The following is a 27010-nucleotide window of genomic DNA, read 5'->3' on the forward strand; positions in this document are numbered from 1 at the left end:
ATGACCTGAGTTCAATCCCCAGAACCACATAGTGGAAGGAGAGAACTGACTTCTAAAATTTGTCCTCTGGTCTCCACATATGTGTACTTGTGCCCACACATACACAAAATAAATAAATATACAAAAATGTTTTAGAAATAAGCTAGAAGGGGGCTGGAGAGATAGCTCAGCGGTTAAGAGCATTGCCTGATCTTCCAAAGGTCCTGAGTTCAATTCCCGGCAACCACATGGTGGCTCACAACCATCTGAATTGAGGTCTGGTGCCCTCTTCTGGCCTGCAGACATACACACAGACAGAATATTGTATACATAACAAATAAATAAGTAAATAAATAAATAAACAAACAAATAAATAAATATTTTTTTTAAAAAAAGAAATAAGCTAGAAAAATCAATGAAGTAAGCATCAAAGAAAAAAGGTTGGAGAACCAATTGACATTCTGACATCTGTAATCCCAGCACTGGAGAAGTGGAGATTCAGGAGTTCAGGGTCATCCTGGGCTACATAGCAAATTCAAGGACAGCCCGGACTACATGAAAATCTGTCTCTAAATAAAGTGAAATGTATTGATCTGTATATACAATGGGATATTACTCAGCCTCTAAAGAAATGAAATGTTGATACATTTACTGTAAGAAGGAACAAAATAGCCATTTTCTTCCATTTTGAATAAGGGTCAAATAAAGTTCCTAAGATGTTCCCAGGTAACTGACATCACTGACATCCTGGTTGGCAAGATGAGACAAGAACAGTGGGCAAGCCAGGTCCCCACACTTGAGTAACCCAACCAATAAGAACAGGAGACGTTCCTTGGAAAGTCCCTAATCTTTGAATCCTGACTGGTGAAAAGTGGAACTGTCACTTGACACAGATGTTTGTGATTTTCAAGCTTAAAAGCTCTGTGACATTCTGGCCCAGGTCACAGGTGAGCTCCCAGGTCTGTTCTGTGGCCCTGATCATCAGGAGTGGCTTGATTTCAATACATTTTTCTTTTCTGCATTGACTTAGTGTATAAATTGTGTTGGCTCCAAGAGGGCCCCATAAGAATACAACATTGATGAATCATGAAAACGGGCTTTTCAAGGCTTAAACTTGGCATATTTCCTGTCTCTTAAAAGAAATTTCATGGGCTGGAGAGGTGTCTTGGCGGTTAAGGGCTCTGGCTGCTCTCCCTGAGGACCTGCATTCAATTCCCAGCAACCACATGTTGGCTCACAACCATCTGTAATGAGATACAGTGCCCTCTTCTGACCTGCAGGCATACATGCAGAACACTGTATACATAATTAATAAATAAATCTATTTAAAAAAAGAGATTTCATAAGCTGGTGATGGTGGCATACACCTTTAATCCCAGCACTTGAGAGGCAGAGGCAGGAGGATCTCTATGAGTTCGAGGCCAGCCTCGTCTGCAAAGTGAGTTCTAGGACAACCAAAGCTACTCAAAGAAACCCTTTCTCAAACAAAAATATTTCATAAATTGCCTTCCACTCCATATTTAGAGTATTTCCTTTGTACATTAAGCCTTGAGCTTACCGAGTTTCCTACCTAGGTCCTACCTAGTTCCACCTTGCTGTGCTTATTCACAAATATACATCTTGCTGACTTGTTCTTAAAACATTTTCTCAAGCTGCAATGCTGGCAGTATTTGTGCCCTGAAAACAAACAAAAACACTGTCTTTTCCTATTGCTGTAAAACTCAGAGCAGAGCAAAGCAAGAACCCTACTTGACTGCCACTTTGATGTCATCAGTGGTCACATATAGGGTGTGTGTTTTTCTCTTTTTTTCTTTTTAATTTTTTACATCGTTTCATGTATTATATTTTGATTATATTCTTTCTCCTCCCCCAAGTCCTCCCAGGACCTTGCAAATCTCCCCAACCACCCAACTTCATGTTCTCTCCCCCCCCACACACAAAAAAAGAATGAAATAGAAAAAGGAAGGAAGACAAAACATCAAGCTATAACGATGGCAGCAACAACAAAAAGCACACAAAAAACCATGGTGTCCGTGTTGTCAGTGACCCTGAGCATGCCTGCCCTGGAGTGTGGTCATACGAAGAAAGACGTCTCCTTTTCTGGATGCCCTGAACCATCTGCTTTGCAATCTTCCATTTCCCCTTCACTTCCACAGGTTTCTCTAGCTCCATATAACCTCGGAAATGCATGTTGGCCTCAGTTCTATTCTTGGCTGTCCCCATTGGTTCTGAATGACTCTTCTTTGTATCTGAAGCCTGGGTCTGTCGGAGCACTGAGACCATCACTCTGAACAGTGAAGCCTGGTTGAGAGGTGAAGATCAACTCTGGAGCTCGAGTCTCATGGATTTGACTACAAGGTGAAGGGACGTTTTTGAGAGAAATTATGCTGGGGAGATGACAGTTGGGTGGAAAAAGCGTGTATTAGTAGCGACTTGTCTATGCTGTAGCAAAATGCCTAACCAAAGCGGCGTAAGAAAGGTGGGGCTTGTGGCTCACAGGCTGAGCACAACATCTATCTATCGTGATGGGTATCACGAGGCTGGAGCATGAAGCGCCCAATCACATCAAATCCCCAGTCAGGAAGCAGAAAGATCAGCTCCCTTTCTCTTTATTCAAGCCAAGACCCCGGTAAGTAGCATGGTCTTCCACTTTAGTTAACATAATCTAACTCATTCCTCGTAAGCGTGCCCTGATGCTGGTCGCCTAACTGATCCTAGATCCTGACAAACTGACCGTTTTCTCCATGTCTGCAAGACGGTGTCAATATGATGGTAGGTCAGCTTTCCTTTGACACTTAAAGGTTTGTATCCATGATGCTTGATCAGTGTGCTGAGGCCAAGTGATGACTCGTCATAAGCATCTGGCATCTTCCAGGGGCAACAGGAGTGGAAGACCATGACAGACACGAAAGTGTGAAGAGTGTGTGTATATCTGTGTAGAAGCACCATGTCCTCGTGCTTATCTGGCGGGCAATATTCAGTATTCTGCTTTTTGAAACAAGGTTTCAGTGTGGAGCTTTGGCTGGCTTGGAGCACAGATACCCATCTGCCTCTGCCTCCAGAATGCTAGGATTAATGCCGTGCACCTCCACCAGCTAGGGCTAGGCTATTCTTTTCCTAAAACAGCTTCCACTAATGTAGGGTTTTACCTTGGGCATTGCCTGGGCACTTGAATGCCTTGTCTGTAAGTTCTGTAAGTCTTGTCTATAGAAAGATGAGGCTCCCATTTGGTTAGTTAGAGATCCTCTTGGTCTTAAGGAGTACTTGTCTACGGTTAGCTGTAGAAACAAACCGTGTTTTACCTAACGGAAGAGTAGTCTGCACCTAGTTGCTCTTAGTACAGTAAGTAGAAAACCTAACAAACCAGGAAACCTCATGAAAGTTCATCAAAGAATGTCAGAGTTAGAAGACATCTTAGAGACGAAGCACCACTCACTTGATAAATCAGAAACTGAACGTCAAGAGTCCGTGCCTCATTTGTCCCAGGTCACATAGCCCAAGGGGAAAATGGGAACTACCAGTCAAATCTAATTCACAGTCTCCTTGGTTTGGCGTGGGGGATCTCCCTACAGCTCGCCCACGTAAGGCCCCTTTTCCCAGTGCTCTTCTCCTGTTAATTCTGTTTTGAAGAGCCCAGTTATTACATAGCCAAGGCAGGGGGCGTTGCAGAAACATGAGTTCGAACCATGGGCACGGGGAATGTGGGGCGTCCACACACCCACCTAAGAACTATGCCACTTTCTCTGACAAAGTTTTCCTGAAATCCGACTGCGAGGCCAAGATGCCTGCTGGGGCTGGGATGAAGTTGGGAGCTGCAGTTTCCTTGGGGAGGCTGGGGCCGGGCGTGCAGAGAGGCGTGGAGCCTGGGATCTTGGGGACTGGAGGGCAGAGAGCAGCCCGGGGCGCAGAGGAGCTGGACGCAGAATTGAAGGGTTTGGGGCCTTGGAGGGCGACGGGGAGCGCAGAGCAGGACGTTGCGCCCTTGCGCCCTGCACGGGGTGCGCGGAACCAGGGAGTCTTGGGCCTTGGAGGGCAGCGGAGAGCGTGGAGCCCGAGCTGCGGGACGCAGACGGGAGACGCAGAGCTGGGGGTACTGGGCCTTGGAGGGCGCAGGGACCCCGGCGCATAGGGGTGCAGGGTTAACGCGGGGCCTGGTGCGCACGGCCCCGGAGCGCAGCGCAGCCCGCAAGCGAGGCCGCGGCCCCGGAGCTCCGTGCGGGTGAGGGTGCGGGGCTCCGCGCGCCCTGGGTCCCCGCCCCCGAGGCCCGGCCCCGTGCTGGGCTGTAGAGCACAGGCGGGGCGGGGAGGCCGCGGGACCGCGCCACATCCCCCGAGCGGCCACTGCAGGCCGGGGGCTTTTGTGTCCGCGGAGGCCGCGTCTCCCCCGCGCGCGGGCGGAGCGCAGCGCAACGCGGCCCAGGGCGCGCGTATTCTGCGGGCCGGGCGCGGGCGCCGCCCCCAGGCCGCGGCCCTGAGCCCGGCTGAGCCCCGCGTGTGTGCAGAGCCCCGAGGCCTCGGCCGCCTCCCAAACTTTTCAAAGTCAGTCCGCGGCCCGCCCGACCTGGGCTCCGAGCTCGGCCGGGAGGACCCCGGGGACCAGGAGGAGGACCCGGAGGACTAGAAGGAGGACCCGGAGGAGGAGGGGCCACCGCATCAAAGACGCCGGCTTCCCGCGGCCCGGGGGCGAGCCATGCGCGGCGGTCGGTAATGTCAGCGGAACAGGACAAGGAGCCCATCGCGCTAAAGAGAGTTCGAGGTAACCGAGCAGGGTCGGGAGGATCGGGGGAGTGCGGGGCCACGGGGAGGCCACCGGGGCGGCCCGGGCCTAAGTGCGCGGCCCTAGGCGCGCGGGTTCCCCACTTTGTGTGCAGACGTGCGTCGCTCAGCATCCCTTCCTACCAGACTCCTCTCCTGCTTCCCACCACACAGCACAATAGACACCTCCGGGCTAAAAAGAGACACCCGCGAACAATACCCATCCCCACCCCCCAGAAAACTAAGTTGTACTGCTAGAGAGTTGAGGCGCTTTGAGGAAGCACCTCCCTCCAAAAGGCAACACATATTCGCTATATTTTTCTTTAGTTTAGGGAGAGAAACTAGATACATTCAGAAGGCGTTTTCTTTATTAACCAATAAGATTAAGAATCGAATCATCCAGAAATCAGCTTTCTGCATCATTGGTTTTCTTCCTTGCAAACTAGTAAGGAATTTGAATGCCTCTTACGGTCTCGAAAAAATCAGAGAGAAGGATGTACTGAACAAAAGGTACTGCATGTAAGTTTAAAACACACACACACACACCACCAAATACCATCTGGGAATGTGTGGCTACCTGCCAGCTCTTATTCCCAGCTTTGGATGGGTTTCTAAGTCTGAGAGTCTCCAAGTTTGTTCATTGTGCAAATATTTGTTGAACATGTACTATGTGCTAGGTACTGCTCTTGGCACAGGTTAAAACACTGAATAAAGAATGTAGATAGATGTTCTTCACGCAGGAGTGCACACACTCAGTAAACAACATGCATGGTCAGGTACTGTGCAAAATATTTCCATGAAATGGGGGTAGAAAAGACCAGTGGGAGGGGAGGCAGGGTGATGAAAGTCTCACCTGGAAGACGGCTGAGAGGAAGATCGCACAATCCCAGTCATACCTGGGGGAAGGAAGGGCACTCCAGGCAAAAGGAACCGAAGTCTGATTAGCCTGTGTAAGCACTGGAAAGGAAGCTGTGGTAACTGTGGCAAGCTGAGCCAGGATAGACAGAACTTCCAGTTCTGGTGGGCTAAGGTTAGGGGAGTGTGTCTTGAGAGTCATTAAGGTTTTGACTTTTGCCAGAGTGGTTGGTAGGCCTTTAGTTCCAGCACTCCAGAAGCAGAGGCATGTTGATCGCTGTGAGTTTGGGGCTAGCCTGGTCTACAAAAGTGAGTTACAGGCCAACTAGGGCTGCATACTGAGACCCTGTCCAAGAGAAAGACGCTTTTTCTCTGAGGTATCTGAGAAAGGACTGAACAGTTTTGTGAACAGAGCAGTGACCGAGTTTCTAATAGGGTTTACCTGAGTGTTGCATAGAAAGTAAGACTGGGGGGAAGGGGCTGGAGCAGGGAGTCTACTGCAGCAATCCTTTCACCCAAACGAAGGTAAGGTGCCCACACATCAGTACCTAGTAAGATAAATTCCCGCTTGACTTGACTGACTTAGGCATCCATTGATGTTTTGGTTAGGGTGACTGGAGGAAACAGAACTGAACTGCCTCACGATGCCAGAGCTGTGAGATCCAAAAGATGTTTTCTCAGCTTTTTAGGTAGAATTCCCCTTTCTGGAGCTTGAGGACAAAGCACTTGTATAACAAGTGTGAGGTCCCCAGCACCTAGGTAAAAGCCAGGCAAGTGTGGCAACTTTCCTGTCATTCAGGCAGGTGAAAGGGGAGACAGGCGATCCCCAGAGCAGGCTAGACCAGCTGACTCAGTGAGCTTTGGGTTTCAGGTGAGAGACCCTGCCAAGATACATAAGTTAGAAAACAATCAAGAATCAGTTCTTGGCCGGGAAGTGGTGGTGCACACTTGATCCCAGCACTTGGGAGGCAGAGGCAGGCATATCTTAGTGAGTTCGAGGCCAGCCTGGTCTATGAAACAGTTCCAAGACAGCCAGGGCTGTTACACAGAAAATCCCTGTCTCAAAAAATGGGTGGGGTGGAGGGATCAGCCCCTGACCTCCACGTGCACAGAGACATGCAGAAAAAGAGAAATGGACTTTTCAATCATTTAAACAGAAGTTTTAACTTATAGCAGAGCATTGCTTTTAAAGTCTTGTCCAGACAGCCTTCCATTTGGTCAGTTTTGTTGTGGTGGTGGGGTTTTTGTTTGTTTGTTTGTGTTTTGTTTGTTTAGTTTTTTGAGACAGTGTCTTACTACATAGCCCTGACTCTCCTGGAACTGACTATCTGTGTGATTGGAACTCATAGAGATCTACCTGCCTTTTCAGGGAGTTCTGGGATTAAAGGTGTGTGCCCAATACCCCAGTTGGAGAAATACCATACCCCTGTTTTGTTTGTGATTATGAGGTGCCACAGCCTTTAAGGCTTACGCCTTTCCCAGATGGACTTTTCCCCTGAGATGTTTGCAATACAATTTCGTCTATTATTATAAATTGCTTTGGGATTAAAGGAAAGGAAAGAGCTCTCAGGTTTATGCCTGTGATCTTAGCTGTCAGTCCTAACCAAATGTAAGGCTAAGTAGAATCCGTCGGTATCTCATCCTGTGGGCAAGAACACAGGTAATCCTTTGCATTGTTGCAGTATCATTTGTTGCTCTTGCAGCATCAAGTCCCACATCAGCCGTAGGGAATGGGCTCAATTCTCAGCTCAAGAATAGTCTAAGAGTTGAATCCCAAACTCTAAGAATCGCTTTTAAAAACACACAGCCAATATTTTTACTTCATGGTGAGTATTTTTATAAAAACTTATTTCCAAATACATCAGTTTTAACAGACATCTTGGAACTGGTTCGTAGTCCATAAAGGTTCTGTGTTCCTTTGTTGTTCTTGTTTTTTGTTTGTTTTAAAAAAAGGTTCATGAGCCGGGCGGTGGTGGCGCATGCCTTTAATCCCAGCACTCGGGAGGCAGAGGCAGGCGAATCTCTGTGAGTTCGAGGCCAGCCTGGTCTACAAGAGCTAGTTCCAGGACAGGAACCAAAAAGCTACAGAGAAACCCTGTCTCGAAAAATTAAAAAAAAAAAGGTTCATGTTATGTGCTCCAAGCTGGTTCAAACTTCAGGCATCCCCCTGCCTCAGTCTCCTGAGTGTGGGGACTGCAGGCATGCATGAACACATGCAGCTACTGTCTGAGCTTGTATGAAGCACAGTTCTATTGAAATTAGCTGCTCTGGGTTGTTGTTGTAACTATCCAGGTTTTTGAGACTGCAAGCTGTGGCTTTTATAGGGCATAGACTCTTGAGTGGAGCTTTTCAGAGAGTCCCAACTACTTGTTCTTTACGGGCAGACCTTTGTAATAGTTATGTGTTTAGTTCATGTATGTTACAAAATTTCATTAAATTCCTGGTTTAGGAAAAGATTTACATACATATATGTATAACGCTGCCATATATATACATATATTTCAATTGAAATGAATGGTTTTTTAAAGAGATTTATTTCAGTTTATGTCTAGATGGGGGTGTATGTGCACATGAGTAGCAGTGATCTTGAAAGCAGAGGGCATGTGATGCCCTGGAGCTGGAGTTACACTCATGAGCAACCTTATATGGGTGACAGGAACCAAACTCCTGTCCTCTGCAAGAGCAGCATGTTCTCTAAACCCCTGAGCTATCGCTCCACAACCTTAAATGAATTGTTAAGAAATTAATATAAAACTGGAAATTATGGAGCACACCTTTAATCCCATCACTCAGAAGGCAGAGTGGGTGGATCTCTGTGAGTTTGAGGCCAGCCTGGTCTACATAGCTGGTCTACATAGTGAGTTCCAGAACAGCCAGGACTCTGCAGAAAGGCCCTTGTTTTGAAAGAAACCTTCACTGTTTCTTTTTATTTTTTATTTTATTATATTTTACTCCTCTGTAAATGAGTCTAACTCAAAAAAAAAGAAAGCAATATAGAATATGGGAATATGGGGACTGGAATATAGGGACTGGAGACGTGCTCACTGCTCTTGCATAGGACCCAAGCTGAATTCCCAGTGCAGGCGCTTACAAGGATAGTTTACAAGGGCCTGAAATTTAAGTTCCAGGGGGACCAAAGCTTTTTTCTTTCCAAGGGCACCTGCACTCACACTCAAACATACACACACACATACACATAATTTAAAATAATAATAAAAATAAATCTTAAAAAAACTCAAGATGACTCAGCAGGTGAAGGTGTTTGCTATGTAAAGCCTGGTGACCTGAGTTGGGCTCATGGAACTCACAAGTAGACAGAAGGAAGAAAAGCTTACCCTTTGACTGGCAGACACCTGTATGCGGTGGCACATATATTCTTCCACACACAATGAACGAATGGATGAATAAGAAACTAATAGAGATAGAACTTAGATGTGATAAAACGAGATGTCATTGACTGAGGACTTCACTGTACCATGCTCTGTAGATCCAAAGTATCATAGCTCCCTGGGCGCTGATGGCGCACACCTTTGATCCCTGAACTCAAGAGTCAGAGGCAGGTGGATCGCTGTTAGTTCAAGGACAATGAGTGAGTTCCAGGACATCAAAGGATACCCAGAGAAACCCTGTCTTAAATATCTCCAAAACTGACTCTACCTAAAGCAACAACAACAAAATGCTTATGGAGGAGTCAGAGATACGAACGTTTGCCTAGCATTTAGGAAGCCCTGGATCTGATCCCAGGTCCAGATAAACTGGATGAGAAGGCACATGGTCTTTAACTTCAGCACTTGGGAGGCAGAGGCAGGTGGATCTCTGTGAGTTTGAGGACAGCCTGGTCTACAGAGTGAGTTCCAGGAGCTATTAATAGAGAGAGCCTTTCTCAACAAAACAAAGCAAACTAGAAATAAAAGAATGAAACAACAGCAAAAAACATGGTAGGGGGGCCAAGTTCAAAGTCATTCATGGCTACATAGTGAGTTAGGTATCCACCTGTAGTACCTGAGACACTGTCTCTGCAGAGACAAGAACATTAAAAAACCAATTCCTATGGAGGAGTCATGGGGGGGGGACCCTAAGAATAGAAAGAAAAATAGAAATTCAGAAGTGCAGAAGGAATTGCAAGCTTTCACATTTAGCAGTAACATAAGGGACAAGGGCGATGATAAAGAGATAATAAAATAAAGAGAAATGCCATTCATATACTAACCGTCGATATCACTAATAGTATCTAGGAAGTGCCCCACTAGGAAGGGCGTGGAGGGTTAGGGTTGAGGATAGAGAAATGGGGTAGAAGTACCTGAAGCGCTTCAGTGGAAGAGCAGGAGGCGGGGTCAAGGTTCCCGTGTAGAACATTGGACTGCGTACAGCACAGTAAATCATCAGGGATCTGAGCTTGGCTCTAAGTCCATTGACTCTATCCCCAACCCCACCTCACACCCCCCACCCCCAGGGTATTCCAGCGTGTGCTCTGAATGTGCCTGTCATGGCTTGTGACTGAAGCCAGAAATAGAAATCTGGAAGTTGGAGGTAAACAGGTGACTACTAATTAACGTCTTGGGAACACGCAGGCTTCCCCAGGAGAACGAACAGTGAGAAGAGCCTTGAGGTCACAAGCGTGGAAAACACTAACATTTGGGAGACAGATGGAGAAGGCTCAGAAAGGCAGAGGGAGAGAGGGCTGCCAGGAAGGGGGAACGCCAAGAGAACATGTCACATGCGTAAAAAGAAGGGTGGATTTATGAGGGATACGTGGGGGAATTTGGGTGTTTTAATTTGGTTTATTATTATGTGCAAGTGTGCATACCTGAATGAGTGTATGTGCACCACATGCACATAGAAGGCTGCAGAGGCAAGAAGGCATTGGTCCCCTGGCACCGGGGTTACAGGCAGCCGTGAGGCACCATGTGGGTGCTGAGAACTGAAACCTAGCACTCTGGAAGAGCAGCCAGTGCTCTTTGTTTTGTTTTGGTTTTTGAGACAGGGTTTCTCTTTGAAGTCCTGGCTGTCCTGGAACTCACTCTGTAGACCAGGCTGGCCTCGAACTCACAGAGATCCGTCTGCCTCCTGAGTGCTGAGATTGAAAGCATGCACCATCGCCACACAGTGCAGCCAGTGCTCTTAACTGCTGAGCCATCTTTCCAGCCCCCTGTGTGGTTTTGTTATTGTTGGTTTTTCAAGACAGGGTCCTGGCTGTCCTGAAACTAGCTCTGTAGACCAGGCTAGCCTTGAACCCCACAGATCCTCCTGTCTCTCCCTTCCGAGTGAGCGCTGCGACCACCCATAGAGTTTTTTACCATATAACCTTGGCTAGCCTGGAACCCACTATGTAGATCAGACTGCCTTGGAACTCACAGAGATCTGCCTCTCACCTTCTGGAGTGTAGCGATTCAAGGTGTGTGCCATCTTGCCCAGCTGGGGTAATTTTTAAAAAGTTTTATTTTATTTCTTTCTGTGTGTGTGTGTGTGTGTGTGTGTGTCCCCACCCTCTGCTCTTACCCACCCCGACCCCGTGCGTGGCGTGTGTATGTACGCAGGAGCCCACATGGCCAGAGGGGAACATTGTCTACCTTGGAGGTTGAGTTACCGGCATTTCTAGCCCCTATTGTGAATACTGGGCAAACCTCCTGTGCTGACAGCAGCTACTGCATCCAACTGTGGAGCCATCTCTCCAGCCCACAACTGTGTCCTTAGCATGTTGAATGGAAGTTACGTGTTTTACTCCTTGGTTGAGGTTATAGGTATGTGTCATAGATACAAGCTAAAATGGGACGAGCTTCTGGTGTAGTTTAGTCTCAAGGAATACTGTTTGGGCTCCTCCTGTGTGCTTGGCATGGCACCTGGCTTGAGTGTCTCTTAATATACTCAGGACAAAGTATGCAGATTGCTGATTGGGATTTTTTGAAAATTTTATGTGCGTGAATGTTTTTCCTGCATGTATGTATACTACATGGATGTCCAGTGTCCACAGAAACAGAAGGTGGCATCGAATCCCTTGGATTACAAATGCTTGTGACCCAGAGTGTGGGTGCTAGTAATTGAACCTATGTTCGCTGCAAAAACGAGTGTTCAAAACCACTTAGCCGGGCAGTGGTGGCGCACACCTTTAATCCCAGCACTTGGGAGGCAGAGGCAGGCGGATCTCTGTGAGTTCGAGACCAGCCTGGTCTACAAGAGCTAGTTCCAGGACAGGCTCCAAAACCACAGAGAAACCCTGTCTCGAAAATCCAAAAAAAAAAAAAAAAAAACAAAAACAAAAAAAAACACTTAGCCAGCTCTCCAGCCCACACCCTCTTTCTTATAAGTCAGCTTCTTACCGCGTAGTCCTGATTAGCGTGGAACTCATTGTGTAGACCAGGCTGATCTCGAACTCACAGAGGTCTGCCTGCCTCCACCATGGAGCACAAGTATATGCTCTTGTGTGAGTTCTCTCTCTCTCTCTCTCTCTCTCTCTCTCTCTCTCACACACACACACACACACACACGCGCGCGCGCGCGCACACACACACACAGTACATAAATAAATGTAATGAAAACAAAAAAAGACAGACAAAAGTAGGAGGAGCTATGAAATCGTATCCTCACCTTCCAAAGCAGAGAGTCACTAAATGTATCTAAAAATGAAAGAAAACACTGGGAATAACCCAGAAGTAGAGTATTTGCCTCACCTGTGAAAGGCTCTGAGTTCAATCCCAGCACCACTTAAATAAATATAAATAAGTAAAATATAAGAACAAAATATAACTTTTCCAACTTAATGTCTTTTCTCAAGCCCTAGAGGACCTTTTAGACACTCTCTTGTGCTGGACTCTAGCTTAGTTAACAGAGTGTTTGCTCAGCATGAGGATGTCCTGCATTCTGTTCCCAGGGTTGTATAATTTCAGAGTAGTGGTTTGTGCCCATAATCCTAGCACTGAGAGGTAAAGGCTGGAAGATCAGAAGTTCAAGGTCATCCTCATCTAGATGGTGAGTTAATAGCCAACCTGGGCTACACAAAACCATGTTTCAAAAAAATAAATAAATAAATAACAGGGAAGTAAAACATAAAAGAGAAAAAGAAAAAATCCCCCTTAATGAAGAAAATAGTACTCTTCAGTTTGCTTTTAGTTCTGTGAAATGCTAGTGAATATCAAATGTTAATGCTATCACTTCAAATATAGTGCCTTGTGGGGCTGGGGAGATGGCTCAGGAGTTCAGAGCACTGGCTGCTCTTCTAGAGGACCAGGTTGGATTCCCAGCACCCACATGAGGGCTCCCATCTGCCTGTGACTCCAGTTGCAGAGGATCTGATACCTCTTCTGTCCACTGTGTGCACTGCATGCATCCGGTGCAGATATACATGTGAGCAAAAGACCTATACACAAGAAAACTTTTTTATGTACATTGGGCCGGGTCGTGGTGTCGCACGCCTTTAATCCCAGTACTTGGGAGGCAGAGGGAGGAGGATCTCTGTGATTTTGAGGCCAGCCTGGTCTACAGAGAGTGAATGCCAGGACAGACTACAAAGCTACACAGAGAAATCCTGTCTTGAAAAAAAAAAAACCCAAAGAATAAAGAAAGGTTAAACAATAGCATCTTGACTGTGTCAGTGCCACTGTGTGCTCATCTGTTACCAGGGGGAAAGTAGCTCCCCTGACAGCAAGCCAGACATCTGAGGCGAGTGAACTTCACAGCTGTATCTGCCTGGTGGGACTTGAGAGGCTTTTCAGTCGGTATCTGTTCTGGAGACAGAAACCACATGATTAAACCAAGTCATTAGCAGATGGCAAATGGAAGTGACCGCAGTAGGATATTAAAGTTTTCTTGGAGGTGGTAACTATAGGGAACAGTCACCGTCCCTGAGGCTTTCAGAACAAAAGCTGGAATTGCTAAACTACGTGAACTCCAAGCGGGAAGCACGTGGAGTGTAACAGATTTCTAAGAAAAGGTTACTGCATAGGGAATACTTATAGCTCTGCTTGGAGGAGAGGGTTGACATTCTGAGGGTCAAATCCAGGTGCAAGACCCTGGATGCAGGGCACCTGCTAGGCAAGTGCCCTCCTGCAGCCCTAACTCTCTGCGATTTTTTTAAAAAAAATGGTTTTTTTGCTGGGGCAGAGGGGAAGGTTGCCAGGACACTTGTGGAGGGCAGAGGACAACTTTCAGGATTTGGTTCTCCTCGTCTACCATGTAGGTTTGGGGGATGGAGCTCAGATGACCAGGTTTGATAGCGAGCATCTTTGCCCATTGAACCATCTTGCTAGCCCCTATAATTATTATTTTTTTTTACAGATTTTTATTTTTATTTCTGTGTATGTACAGGAGTCTGAGGAGACCAGTAGAGGGCCTCGGATCTCCTGGAGCTGAGTTATACATGGCTGTGAGTTTCCCAGTGTGGGTGTTGGGAACTAAACTTAGGTCCTCTACAAGAGTAACAAACACTCTTAATTACTGAGTCATCCCTCTAGCACTCCCCAATAATTCTTAATATTAGATCATGTTGCTAAAATTAATGTGACAGAAGATAGAACTAAATGAGTCATAAAACAGGAAAGCATTTTATCTTATCGCTGTGAAGAGATATAATGACCACAGCAACCCTGTTTTTATCTTATCATTGTGAAGAGTTACCGTGGCCAGAGCAATCCTTCCCCCACACAAGAGACAGGGTTTTCCAGTAGCTGTGAAGCCAGTCATGGAACTTGCTCTAAGACCAGGCAAGGCTGGCCTTGAATTTGCAGAGCTCCGCCAGCCTCTGCCTCCCAAGTGTTGGGGATTAAAGGTGTGTGCCACTACTGCCCAGTACCACAGCAACTCTTACAAAAGAAAATATCTAATTGGGGCTGGGTTACAGATTCAGAGGTTTAGTGTATTATCAGCATGGCCAGAAGCTTGGCAACATGCAGACAGGCAGACAAGGTGCTGGGGAGGTAGCTGAGACTTCTACATCTGGACCCACAGGCAACAGTAAGAGAGATTAACACTGGATTTGCCTTGAGCATCTGAAACTTCAAAGCTCCCTTTAGTGACTTCCTCCAATGCCACACCCACTCCAAGGCCACACCTCTTAGTAGTGCCTCTCCCTGTGAGCCCTGGGGGGGGCAGTGCCATCAAACTATCACACATTTCAAGGAAGGGAAAATAGTGGTGAACAACTCAGAGATTGGTGATAAGAGCCTGTGTGCTGGTGCAGGCCTTAGAACAGTTTGGAGGTTAAAGCCGCTCATGGTTGCCATGAGTTGGAGATCTGCCAGGGCTACAGAGTGAGACCCTGATTTTAAAACAGCAAGATTTTAGAGAGATGGGTCAAAGATTAAGAACACTGTCTGATCTTCCAGAAGACCTGGGTTCAATTCCTAATGCCCACATGACTAACAGCCATCTGTAACTGAGTTTTAGGAGATCCAACTCTCTCTTCTGGCCATGTGGACAATACATATGTTTGGTAGACATATATACAAGCAAAACACTCATACCCAAAAAAGAAAATATAGTCAGGGTTTTTTTTTTTAATCCCACCTGCCAGTTCCTGAATAATCACTCAGAGGCTTACTTATAAATGCTTGACCAATGGCTCAAGCTTATTGTTAGCTAGCTCTAATAAATTAAATTAAACATTTAAATTAACCCATACTTTTTATCTATACTTTGCCACGTGGTTCATGGCTTGTTACGTCATTTTTTACATGTCTTATTTCCTCAGCAGCTGGCCGGCCTGTCCCAGACTCCCCCGAGACAGGGTTTCTCTGTGTACCTTTGTAGCCTGTCCTAAAACTTGCTCTGTAGACCAGGCTGGCTTCAAACTCACAGAGATCCGCCTGCCCCTGCCTCCCGAGTGCTGGGATTAAAGGCGTGCGCCACCACCTCCCAGCCAGATTCCTCCCTTCTTCTCTGTTTGGATTTCCTACCTGGCTCTATCCTGCCTTGCCATAGGCCAAAGCAATTTTTTCTGTCAACCAATGAGAGTAACAAATATTCACAGTGTACAGAAAGGCATCCCACAGCAGTATAATACAAATAAAAGACAGCAAAATCCCATGGAGTTGGGGGTGTAACTCAGCAGAGTGCTTGCATAGCAAGCATTAAGTCCTGAGTTTGCTCCTCAGTACTATGTATACTGAAAGTGGTAGTTTCTTTCTTTCTTTTTTTTTCTTTTTCTTTCTTTTTTTTTTTTTTTTTTTTATTTTTGAGATGAAGTCTCTCTCCACAGCCTGGCTGTCCTGAAACTCACTGTGTAGACCATGCTGGCCTTGAATTCACAGAGATCCGCCTGCCTCTGCCTCCTCCAGTGCTAAGACTAAATAAAGGCTTGAGCCACCACCACCTGGCTTGTGTTAATAATTCTAATAGATGTTGGTATGTAGATTTTTGTTTGCTTTTTTTTTCTTTTTACTTTTTTCTGGTCTTGGTATCATATCAAGGCAATCTCAGCCTAATGGAATGAGTCAGGATGTATTCGCCCCATTTAAAAGGGATTCATCGTGATCTAAGTCAGTGTGTTGCATGTGCTAAGTGGTCATTGTTTTAAATAGTCAAACATGATAATTTGCACTGTATAAAATTATAGCGAACATAAAGGAAAACATCCAAGGCCAGCGAGGTGGCCCAGCAGGTCCAGGTGCTTATGAACAGGGCAAAGGACCCAAGTTTGGTTCCAAGCTCCCCTAAGGCAGTAGTAAGGAACCAACTTGAGGGTTGTCATCTGACCGCCACACATGAGCTGTGACATGTGTGTACTTGTGCTCACACATGTTTAAAAAAGCCAACAGAAATACCTTGCCGAAAGAAAGAAAAGAAAGAAAGAAAGAAAGAAAGAAAGAAAGAAAGAAAGAAAGAAAGAAAGAAAGAAAGAAAGAAAGAAATCCCTTACCTGCTGGTGGAAGAACAAGTCACAGTGTGTTTGGCAAACTTGTAAAAGCAGGAATTTAATATGAACAAGCACCTTGTCTTCCAGTTTACAGGAAACAAAAACAGCCTGTAAAATCTAGGTACCTCACACCTTCCAGGCAAGGAAACATTCATCAGACATATAATTCAGTTCATTACGTGTGTGTGTGTGTGTGTGTGTGTGTGTGTGTGTGTGTGTGTGTGTGTGTATGGTGTATGGGTATGTGTGAATGAAGGCACCTATGTGGAGATCAGGGATCAACTTACAAGAGAGAGCTGATTCTCTTGTTTCATAATGTTTTCATAATGTAGGTCCCGGGAATCCTTTACCTGTTGAATCATCTTCCTCAACTATAGTTTAACTTACAGTATAATTTTGTGCAAGGAATTGACTAAAGGAATGTTCATCTGAAGCTCCAGGTGTGATGGCACATGGAGGTCTAGGATTGTAAGTTCAAGGGTGGTCTGAGACATTAAAAATAAAAATTAATTTGATTGGTATTATTTATAAAGTAATAAAAAATAAAAAATAAAATAAGTGGACAAAATTTTTTTTTAAAAGGCAGACAGAAAGAGGTGCTAACCCAAAAGGAAACCCTGGAGACGATAGAGAGGCCTGCAGGGAACACTTTTACACTCAGGATTTAGTGAACAGAATGAGAGAGAAGCCAAGGCCACTGGAACCTAGCGGGTTGCAGGAGCCACCCTTGAAGAGTTGACCCCTCAGAGACCCCTGGGTTTAGAGCTACACAGCTAGGCTCATGTGTTGAACTCTTGGTCCCGGGGGGGAGTGCCGCTTGGGGTGGGGCCTAGAGGGGCTGTGCCTTTGAGATCAGTATCCCAGCCTCTGTTTCTTAATTGCTCTTGGCATCGCGTTTACCTGGAGGTACAGCATTTTCTTCATCCCACCACCATGGTGACAGAGTACCTGGGCCAAGCAGCTGTGACTGAGCCTCTGGAACTGAGCTGAATAGTCAGCCTCGCCCCTCTCTATTCTAGCAAGTCCTTTCTCACAGCGAGAGAATGACACCGCAGGTTAAAGGTAAATAGATCCTGGCCTTTGGTGCAAAGGCACTTGCCATAGCCTCGCAACCTGATTCCACGGCGGAGAGAACCAACTCCCAAGTTGTCCTTTGACCTCCACACACACCCTGTGGTATGCCTTCAGACCTCTCCAAATATAAATATATCATGTATACATATAGAATAGTAATGTGTTGAAATAACCAGGCTAGTTAAGGATAAAACAGTTTTATTTATTATAAGGGGAAAACTCATGAGACAGGAGGTGAGAAATCCAAGCACAGCAACGTCCCACGGGAAAAGGCACAGAGAGAAAGCACATCTGGAGGTGCACACATTTTACCCTGGTCCCATCGAAGCCACGCATAATTAAGACCCACCTCTTAAAGATGATTGACTAACAAGGTTCTCCATCATCTCCCTCTTTTGTCTGAACAAGAGCAATCCAAACCCAATACAAAACTATATACACTAGGAACAAATATCAAGTATAAAATTACAAACAACATAAGCAATATTAAGCAATATATAAAAACTATACCAATGTAAATTATCCATAAATAATAGCTCACAAGTATTTACTCTATTACCCACTATTATTATCCCTCTTTTTGAATAAACATAGTTTCCACCCCAACCCTCTACCTGTAACAATCAACAACCCTTAAACGGTGTTCCGAACTCTGAGGACAAATTGTTTTGGGAGAAGGGGCATTGTCTTCTAGAATTGCTTCCCACTGTCATGGGGGCAATGTTTTCTTTATGGGATCCTACAAAAGTAAAGTGATGGTTAAATTTTAAGATTACTATTTAGTATAATTGCAAACAATTTCCAAGCAGTCGGTAGGGTTTTTTCCAAAGTTCTTATTTGGAGTTCTGGCCAGACATCATGAGAAGGTGCACCATTTCAGCAGCTGGTACCCAAAAACTGGTCTTATAGTAACGCTATCAGCATCACAATGTCATCTCAACCAGGTGGAGTGGTTGCTGTGGGGCCCCATCTTCTTCCTGAAAACTTCAAAGATTGCTGCAGGAAAAGGATCTGTAGGAAAGTCTATTGTTCATCATGTAAACCTTAAACATTATTCATAGAGACATACATTCAATATGAGCCGGGTGGTGGTGGTGCACGCCTTTAATCCCAGCACTCGGGAGGCAGAGGCAGGCGGATCTCTGTGAGTTCGAGGCCAGCCTGGTCTACAAAGGGAGTTCCAGGACAGGCTCCAAAGTTACAGAGAAACCCTGTCTCGAAAAACAAAACAAAACAAAAACAAACAAAAAAAAAAGGAATATGGTATAGACAAAATAGACATGGAGAAAGTGCAATTTTTCCTAAAGTCTTTCTTCTGTCCCATACCAGATGGCTCCTGATATGAGACAGAAACTCTAAATGTTCCTTTTAATAACACACTTGGATTTAGAGAGGGACAGAGCCATTGTTCAACTCCAAAACCAGTGCAATATATATATATTGAGCGAATATATATACAAGCTAAACCCCTTCCACAATGTAGCATATCTCCTGGTTTCCATTGTGAGGTCATCATAGCCTTGAAATACATTGGTTGATTTAATTTAGAAGTTTTTCCATTATCCAGTGCCTCTGTGTTGCTGTTGTTACTTTCTCATTAGCGTTAAGAAAATTCAAGGTTAATAAAGCATTATGCAATCTATTTCTGGGGGGTATTTTCCATCCCTTTCTGTTTGTTTAGCATATCCTTTATAGTTTGATTTGATCTTTCTATAATTGCCTGACCTGTAGGATTATTTGGTATGCCTATAATGTGTTTTATATTATAATAGGCAAAAAAACATTTCATTTTTTTAGGTACATAAGCTGGACCATTGTCTGTCTTTATTTGTGCAGGAATACCCATGATGGCCATAACTTCTAATAAATGCATGATTACTGAGTCAGCCTTTTCTGAACTCAAGGCAGTTGCCCATTGAAAACCTGAGTACCTGTCTATAGTGTTTTAATTTACCAAATTCTGCAAAGTGGAACACATCCATCTGCCAGATTTCATTCCTTTGAGTACCTGCAGGCAATGGTGTTTGGTTATAGTAAGAGCAAGTAGGACATCTCTTTATAATCTCCTTAGCATGTTGCCATGCAATAGGAAACTCTTTCTTTAAACCTTTGCTATTGACATGATGTTTTTAATGAAATTCTGAGGCCTGCAATATTCTTTAAATCAATAATTGATCAATTTCTGCATTACCTTGTGCTAGAGGACCTGGCAGACCTGCATGGAATCAGATGTGTGTTATATGTATAGGATAAAGCCTATTCCTAATTATGTCTTGCACCTGAATGAATAATGAAGTCAATTTTGTATTATCTGGTATAAATTTAGCGGTTTCAATATGCAAGACAACTCTTTCTGCATATTGTGAATCAGTAACAATATTGAGAGGTTCTTTAAAATCCCTGAGTACCATAAGAATAGTGTATAATTCTGCCTTCTGGACAGAATTATAAGGGCTTTGTTCCACCTTACTTTGTTGGAGGAGAGCTGCTTGTAGGTTTTCGGCCACCCGGCTAGCTTAGACCTGAAATAATCACACAGAAACTGATTGGCCCATTAGCTCTATCTTCTTATTGGCTAACTCTTACATATTAATTTAACCAATTTCTATTTATCTGTGTATCACCACATGGCTGTGGCTTACCAGGTAAAGTTCCCAGCGTCTGTCTCCAGCAGCTCCATAGCTTCTCTCTGACTCTGCCCTTCTTTCTCCCAGCACACAGCCTAGCTTTCCCCTCCTAGTTCTGTTCTTCCCTGCCACAGGTTCAAAGCAGTTCTTTATTCATTAACCAATAAAAGCAACACATAGACAGAAGGACCTCCCATACCGTTACTTAATTCTTCTGATTTGTAACCTGCCTTCCCTGATTTATTTGCATCAATATAAAATGTACAGGCTCCAGTTATTGGCACATAATGTACAATTTGGGGGAAGAATCCAAGAAGTTCTCTTTATAAGGTTAAGTCTAGCTGGGCGGTGGTGGCGCACGCCTTTAATCCCAGCACTCGGGAGGCAGAGGCAGGCGGATCTCTGGGAATTCGAGGCCAGCCTGGTCTACAAGAGCTAGTTCTGGGACGGGCACCAAAACTACAGAGAAACCCTGTCTCGAAAATAAAAAAAAAAAAAAAAAAAAAAAAAGGTTAAGTCTATCACTTTTGGGATAATTGCTATTGATTTCTCCAAAAAAAATTAGCATGAGCTCTTTGCCATGGTTCATTGTCTTCCCATAACTTTTTAATTTCAATAGTAGTGAAAGGCACTATAATCTCTGCTGGGTCTGTACCTGCTAATTGACAAAGCCTCAATTTACCTTTTATAATTAATTTAGAGACTTTTTCCATATAGGTTTTTAGTTTTTTACTTGGTTTATGTGGTAAAAAGATCCATTCTAAGATAATATCCTCCCTCTGCATTAGAATTCCTATAGGAGAAATTCTGAAAGGCAATATGACTAGAATACAATTAAGATTTGAATTCACCTTATCCACATGTGCCTCCTGTAATTTCTCCTCAACAATTGTCAATTCCTTTTCTGCTTCAGCTGTTAATTTCCTGGGACTATGTAAATCTTTATCACCATCTAAAGTTTCATTTAAATGAACTATTAGGTCAGCTGTTATCCCAACAGCTGGTTGTAAGCTGGAAATGTTTCCCAGTAATCTTTGAAAGTCATTAAGAGTCCACAAAATGCTGTCTACTCATCTTGTGCTTTGTTTTACCTGAGATAGGGCTCCAATTCCTAGGAACTGAACGTCTACCTCTTGAAGAGGCCAATTCGGATGCCAAGATTCTGAAGTAATGATAGTTACATCCGCACTCATGTCTAGTAGGCGTTCAATAAAAAATGCCATTTATACACATTCTTAGCTTTGGTCTTTGATCATTTATAGAAGTCTGCCAGAATATATGTTTCCTATGTCCTAATTGAGTTTTTGACTCATCCTCCACATTTATTTGATCATCCAGAACAGTATTGTTTTTTACAGTAGGCAGTAGATTTTTAAAAAATTTTTGGTGAGACACATTCTCCACAGTAACTGGGAATGACTGGACCGTGTTTGTCATGGGGGCCTAAATGTCTCTCAAACGAAGAATGGATAAGGAAAATGTGGTAATTTACACAATGGAGTACTACACAGCAGAAAAAAAATAACTACAGCTTGAATTTTGCAGGAAAATGGATGGAGCTAGAAAACATCATTTTGAGTGAGGTAACCCAGACACAGAAAGACAGTGATCACATGTACTCACTCATAGGTGGTTTTTAAACATAAAGCAAAGAAAAATCAGCCTACAAATCACAATCCCAGAGAACCTAGACAATAATGAGGACACTAAGAGAGACTTACATAGATCTAGTCTACATGGGAAGTAGAAAGTAGAAAAAGACAAGATGTTCTCAGTAAATTGGGAGCGTGGGGACCTTGGGGGAGGATTGAAGGGGGAGGGGAGAGGCAGGGAGGAGAGCAGAGAAAAATGTAGAGCTCAATAAAAAATCAATAAAAAATAAAAATAAACTTGCGGACTCGCCCAAGGGTGGGCATGGGCTCCTCTAGGGAGAGCACAATCAATTATCTTAGTTACATAAGCCATTTTAGTGGCTCTCGTTATGTTTCAGAAGGTTGACTACAATCCTTTTGTTCATCCTTTCTCCTTTGTCTTTTGTAAGTGAAATTATAGGATGTTCCAGAGATGTCTTATGTGAAATCATACTCTGACAACAGGAAACCAGGAGCCAATAGAGCAGCAAAGGGCTTGAGAGCTTGGAAGGAAGACTGCCTGCAGTAGCTGAGGACGGGCAGGGGCTCCTTCCCCGTTTCCTGTCCCATAATTTTCCATCTTTGTATCCAGCCTTAATAATATTACTATGAGATGTGCCGGGCAGTGGTGACACACGCCTTTAATCCCACCACTTGGGAGGCAGAGGCAGGCAGAGATCTGTGAGTCTGAAGCTAGCCTGATCTACAAAGCAAATTCCGGGAGAGTCAGGGCTGTGACACAGAGAAACCCTATCTTGAAAAAAAAAAATTGCCATGAGATATGTGAAACAGTTTCACTTCCAAGTGGGAATATTACCAGGAATTTTTTTTTTTTTGTAGGTGGTGACAGTGGACTGGATGGGTTAGGAGGACCAAATATACAACTAGGAAGCCCGGATAAGAAAAAACGCAAGGGCAGTACACAGGTAAATTGACTTTCTTTTGTCTTTTAAAATTATTTGTTTATTTCTAAGGTCTGTTTGTGTGTGTCTGTGTGCATGTGAGGGCAGGTACCCAGGGAGACCAGAAGAGGGCGTCCTACCTAAGTCACAGGTAGTTGGGAGCCACCAGAAATGTGTGCTGGGAATTGAACTTGGGTCCTCTGGAAAAACAGTGAATGCTCTTAACCACTGAGCCGTCTCTGCAGGCCCAATGTTCTCCTTAGTAACAGTTCTCACTTGTTGGCCTGGTCAGATGGATAAGTGAATTTTTACATTTGGCCAGGTCCTTTGCTTCCTGTCTGCTTCAGAGCCTAATGAAGGGTTCTGCACTCCCTGTGCTGCTTGTCAGTCTATCCTGTACTTCTATGTAAAGATTTTTAAATAATTTTAACTTGAAGTAATTTCTCTGCTGTTGTAGTAATCAATATTGTGTGGCTATCATGAAGTAATTAATCATAGAGAAAGTCTCCTTTATTGTAACTTGTGGTTGTAATAAAAATTATACATGTAGGCCTTTATGCTTTTCAATTTATTTTCTTGTTCATGGTTTTATTAATATGTGTATGAGTGTTTGCATGTACCATGCAACATGTACATGGTCTGTGTACCATGTGTGTGCAGTACCCTTGGAAAGCCAGCAGAGGGCACTGAATCACCTGGAACTGATTTACACATGTTTGTAGGTGCTGTGTGGGTGTTTGGAGCTAAACCCCAGTCCTCTGCCCAAGCAGCATAGAGCACTGAGCCCTCTCTCTGGCCCTACGTTATGGTTTCAGTTGCTATCAACTGAAGTACTCGTCTGGTGATAATGAGTAGGAGTTACTTTGAGTCTATTATAGTTTGTTTCCCTTTTGGTCACTGTCTGTTATATCTGAAGCCATAACAATTATTTTTCTATTAAGAGAGGTAGAGATTAAAGCTTTGAGAATGCTTTAATTGTGGCTCCCTTGACATTAAAAACAAAAACAAAAAAAAAACGGGGGGAGCCCTTGGACTCTGTTTACCGTTATCCAGCTTCCTGGCTGGGGGTAAGAAGAGTTGTGATTAGAATACTTTAGTGTTTTAAGAGAGAATTTAGCTTTAGACAAGCGATACATGAAAGCTGTGCTAGGCTTTTTAAAATGATGTTTTTAGACACAGGTTCAATTCCCAGCACCCACATGGCAGCTCACAGTTGTCTGTAACTCAGTATCTGACACCTTTACATCAATGTACATAAAATAAAAATTTAAAAAAATGATGTTTTTATTTCATGTGTATGAGTGACGGTTTACATATATGTCTGTGTACCACATGCATTTCTGGTGCCTGTGAGACCAGGAGAGTCATCAGATCCCCTGGATCTGGAGTTGCAGGCAGTTGTGAGCCACCAGATGAGTGCTGGGAATGGAACAGGGGTCTTCTGGAAGAGCAGCCAGTGTTCTTAACAGATGAGCCATCTCTCCAGCCAATGATAGGCTTTTTTTTTTTTGAGAGTTAAATGGAATTTGAAATAGCAGTGGGTTTGAGCTAGAAAAACATGCCTCATTTCCATTCCTAAACATGCATTTTAAAAATGATTTAACTTGATTTTCGATTCTTTGTATCTGTGATATTGTGGGTATGCAGTGCTGGTAGAGGCCTGAAGAGGGCGTCAGATCCCCTGAAGCTGGGCTTACAGATAGTTGTGAGCCACATGCTGGGTAACAAATTTGGGTCCTCTAGAAGAGCAGTCAGTGCTTTTAACTACTCATCTCTCCAGCCCCATATATATATATATTTAGTAAGTATATATATTATACTTAATTACATGTGATAATATATATATATTATCACATGTAATTAAGCATAAACATTTGGGATGGCAGTTGAAAATACTAAATTTTCTTAGTGCTGTAAGAGAAAGCCAGGTTCTGGGTGCTGAGAGCAACTGTTAACCTGACCTCTTGCATCAAGACTACTTTTCCTTTGCATTCTCTTCGCAGGGACCTTCCTTTCCTCCATTGTCTGAGTATGCACCACCACCCAATCCAAACTCCGACCATCTAGTGGCCGCCAACCCTTTCGATGACAACTATAACACCATTTCCTATAAACCACTGCCTTCGTCCAATCCCTACCTTAACCCCGGTTATCCAGGCTTTGGAGGCTACAGCACATTCAGAATGCCACCCCACGTCCCCGCAAGAATGTCTTCCCCCTACTGTGGTCCTTACTCACTCAGGAATCAACCACATCCATTTCCTCAGAATCCCTTGGGCATGGGCTTTAACCGGCCGCATGCTTTTAACTTCGGGCCACATGATAATCCGAGTTTCGGAAGCCCACCTTACAATAATGTGCTGACTCAGGACATGAACATGCCTGGTCAGCATTTTAGACAGAGCTCTGCTGAGAACTTCAGTCAGATTCCCCCACAGAATCCTGGCCAGGTATCTAACCCTGACCTGGCATCTAATTTTGTCCCTGGAAATAATTCAAATTTTACCTCTCCGTTAGAACCTAATCATTCTTTTATTCCACCCCCAAACGCGTTTGGTCAAGCGAAAGCGCCACCTCCCAAACAAGACTTTCCCCAAGGAGCAACCAAAACCACGAGTCAGAATTCCTCCGCTCACCCGCCTCACTTAAATATGGAGGATACAGTCAGTCAGAGTAACGCTGAATTAAAAAATGTCAACAGAAACAATGCCGTGCAAGAGAACAGCCGTTCGGGTAGTGCAGAGGCCACCAACAGCCACGCCAATGGGACCCAGAACAAGCCTCGGCAGCCCAGGGGCTCAGCCGACCTGTGCACCACCGACAAAAGCCGCAAGTTCTCCCTGCACCCCAGCCGCCATGGCCATTCGTCTTCTGACCCGGTGTACCCGTGTGGGATTTGTACGAATGAAGTGAATGACGATCAGGATGCCATCCTGTGTGAGGCCTCTTGTCAGAAATGGTTTCATCGCATCTGCACTGGAATGACGGAGACAGCCTACGGGCTCCTGACGGCTGAGGCCTCGGCAGTGTGGGGCTGCGATACGTGCATGGCTGACAAGGATGTCCAGCTCATGCGCACTAGAGAAGCCTTTGGTCCACCTGCTGTGGGTGGCGACGCCTAACCACGGCTGTCGCCTACCGTGGGTTCCTTTTTCTGTGTAGAACGGGGATTTGGTGACATGGGATTTTAATGTTCGACATTTTTTGAGATGGCACACACAAAAATACTACATCTTAGTTCTTACTAACGTTGTGCTTCATTTCATTGTTGTGTTTGTTGTCTTAAATGAGATTAATGTGTGTGGGGGTGCTCTAGAGACACCTATAAATAAATGTTCATTGTTATTTATCATAAACATAAAAGCCTCTTGAAGCTTCAAAATAGTGTATGACAAAGGTAGGCAAGTTTTAACTTTCACAAGTTAGTCAGTAAAGATATCTATTTCACCGCTAAATTTTGACCATACGACAGTACACATTTAGGTCAAGAGTAGACTGATTTAACGTGTTATCTGAATACAATCTGTGTAGTGATAATATGGGGAGGTGTATGTTTAATGGATTTTAATGTTTTTTTTTTTTTTTTTTTTTGGTTTTTCAAGACAGGGTTTCTCTGTGGTTTTGGAGCCTGTCCTGGAACTAGCTCTGTAGACCAGGCTGGTCTCGAACTCACAGAGATCTGCCTGCCTCTGCCTCCCAAGTGCTGGGATTAAAGGCGTGCGCCACCACCGCCCGGCTAATGTTTTTTTTTAATGTTAGAATTTGACACCTGATCCTTCCTCTGTAAGGGTCTTTGAAATCTGCAAGTTTCATTGTTTGAATCAGTCTTTGCAGGATATCTGTGTAGGACAGACAGACATGGGTCATGGCATAGAGTCTATTCCCAGTAGTTATTGCTCATTACCGGTGGGCTGTGCCTCATGAAATTGCTAATCTTAGCTCACTTAATAACGTTAGCATAAGGTATGCTTCCCAGTGTGCCGGTTAGAATTAGGCTGGCATTACACTCAGTTTTTAACTTATTAGGTTTTTTTTGTTGTTGTTGTTAATGTCCCCCATATGATAATGTAGTAGCTTTAGAATTGTGAGCTCTTTCTTCTACATGCTTTTTAACTGGGACATGCTGCACAGAGAAAAACAGAAGCATCAGTGTGATCTTAGCATGCTCTATGTTCTGCTGCTCTGAGAACCAAGCAGTGGTGGTTTCGGGGGTTCTGGAGATCTGAGCTTGCAAAAGGAGCCTAAGCGAAGTTCAGAGTCCATTTTAAGTGAAGGCCAGGGAAGAGCCAAGGCCAAAAGTTTCTTGAGGCTGTGCTTCAGGCTTAGTAGTTTTTGCTGTAA

At 44.4% G+C, this 27010-nt stretch overlaps 1 protein-coding gene across 1 annotated transcript; it reads left to right on the forward strand.

Annotated features, from left to right (window-relative positions):
* The first annotated feature begins 3881 nt into the window (after positions 1 to 3881).
* Positions 3882 to 26206, forward strand: Pygo1 (pygopus family PHD finger 1). The gene is made up of 3 exons (XM_057767105.1): positions 3882 to 4735; positions 22608 to 22693; positions 24673 to 26206. The coding sequence occupies exons 1-3, from the start codon at positions 4687 to 4689 to the stop codon at positions 25789 to 25791; spliced, it is 1254 nt and encodes a 417-aa protein (XP_057623088.1). The 5' UTR covers positions 3882 to 4686; the 3' UTR covers positions 25792 to 26206.
* Positions 26207 to 27010: the final 804 nt, after the last annotated feature.

Source organism: Chionomys nivalis, chromosome 4 (assembly GCF_950005125.1).
Source record: "Chionomys nivalis chromosome 4, mChiNiv1.1, whole genome shotgun sequence".
Lineage (NCBI taxonomy): Eukaryota > Metazoa > Chordata > Mammalia > Rodentia > Cricetidae > Chionomys > Chionomys nivalis.

Excerpts from the sequence above, each read along its gene's own strand:
- Pygo1 (XM_057767105.1), top strand. The coding sequence starts at position 4,687 with ATGTCAGCGGAACAGGACAAGGAGCCCATCGCGCTAAAGAGAGTTCGA. Across the intron at positions 4,736-22,607 it reads CGCGCTAAAGAGAGTTCGAG|GTGGTGACAGTGGACTGGAT; the intron begins GTAACCGAGCAG and ends TTTTTTTTGTAG. Across the intron at positions 22,694-24,672 it reads AACGCAAGGGCAGTACACAG|GGACCTTCCTTTCCTCCATT; the intron begins GTAAATTGACTT and ends TTCTCTTCGCAG.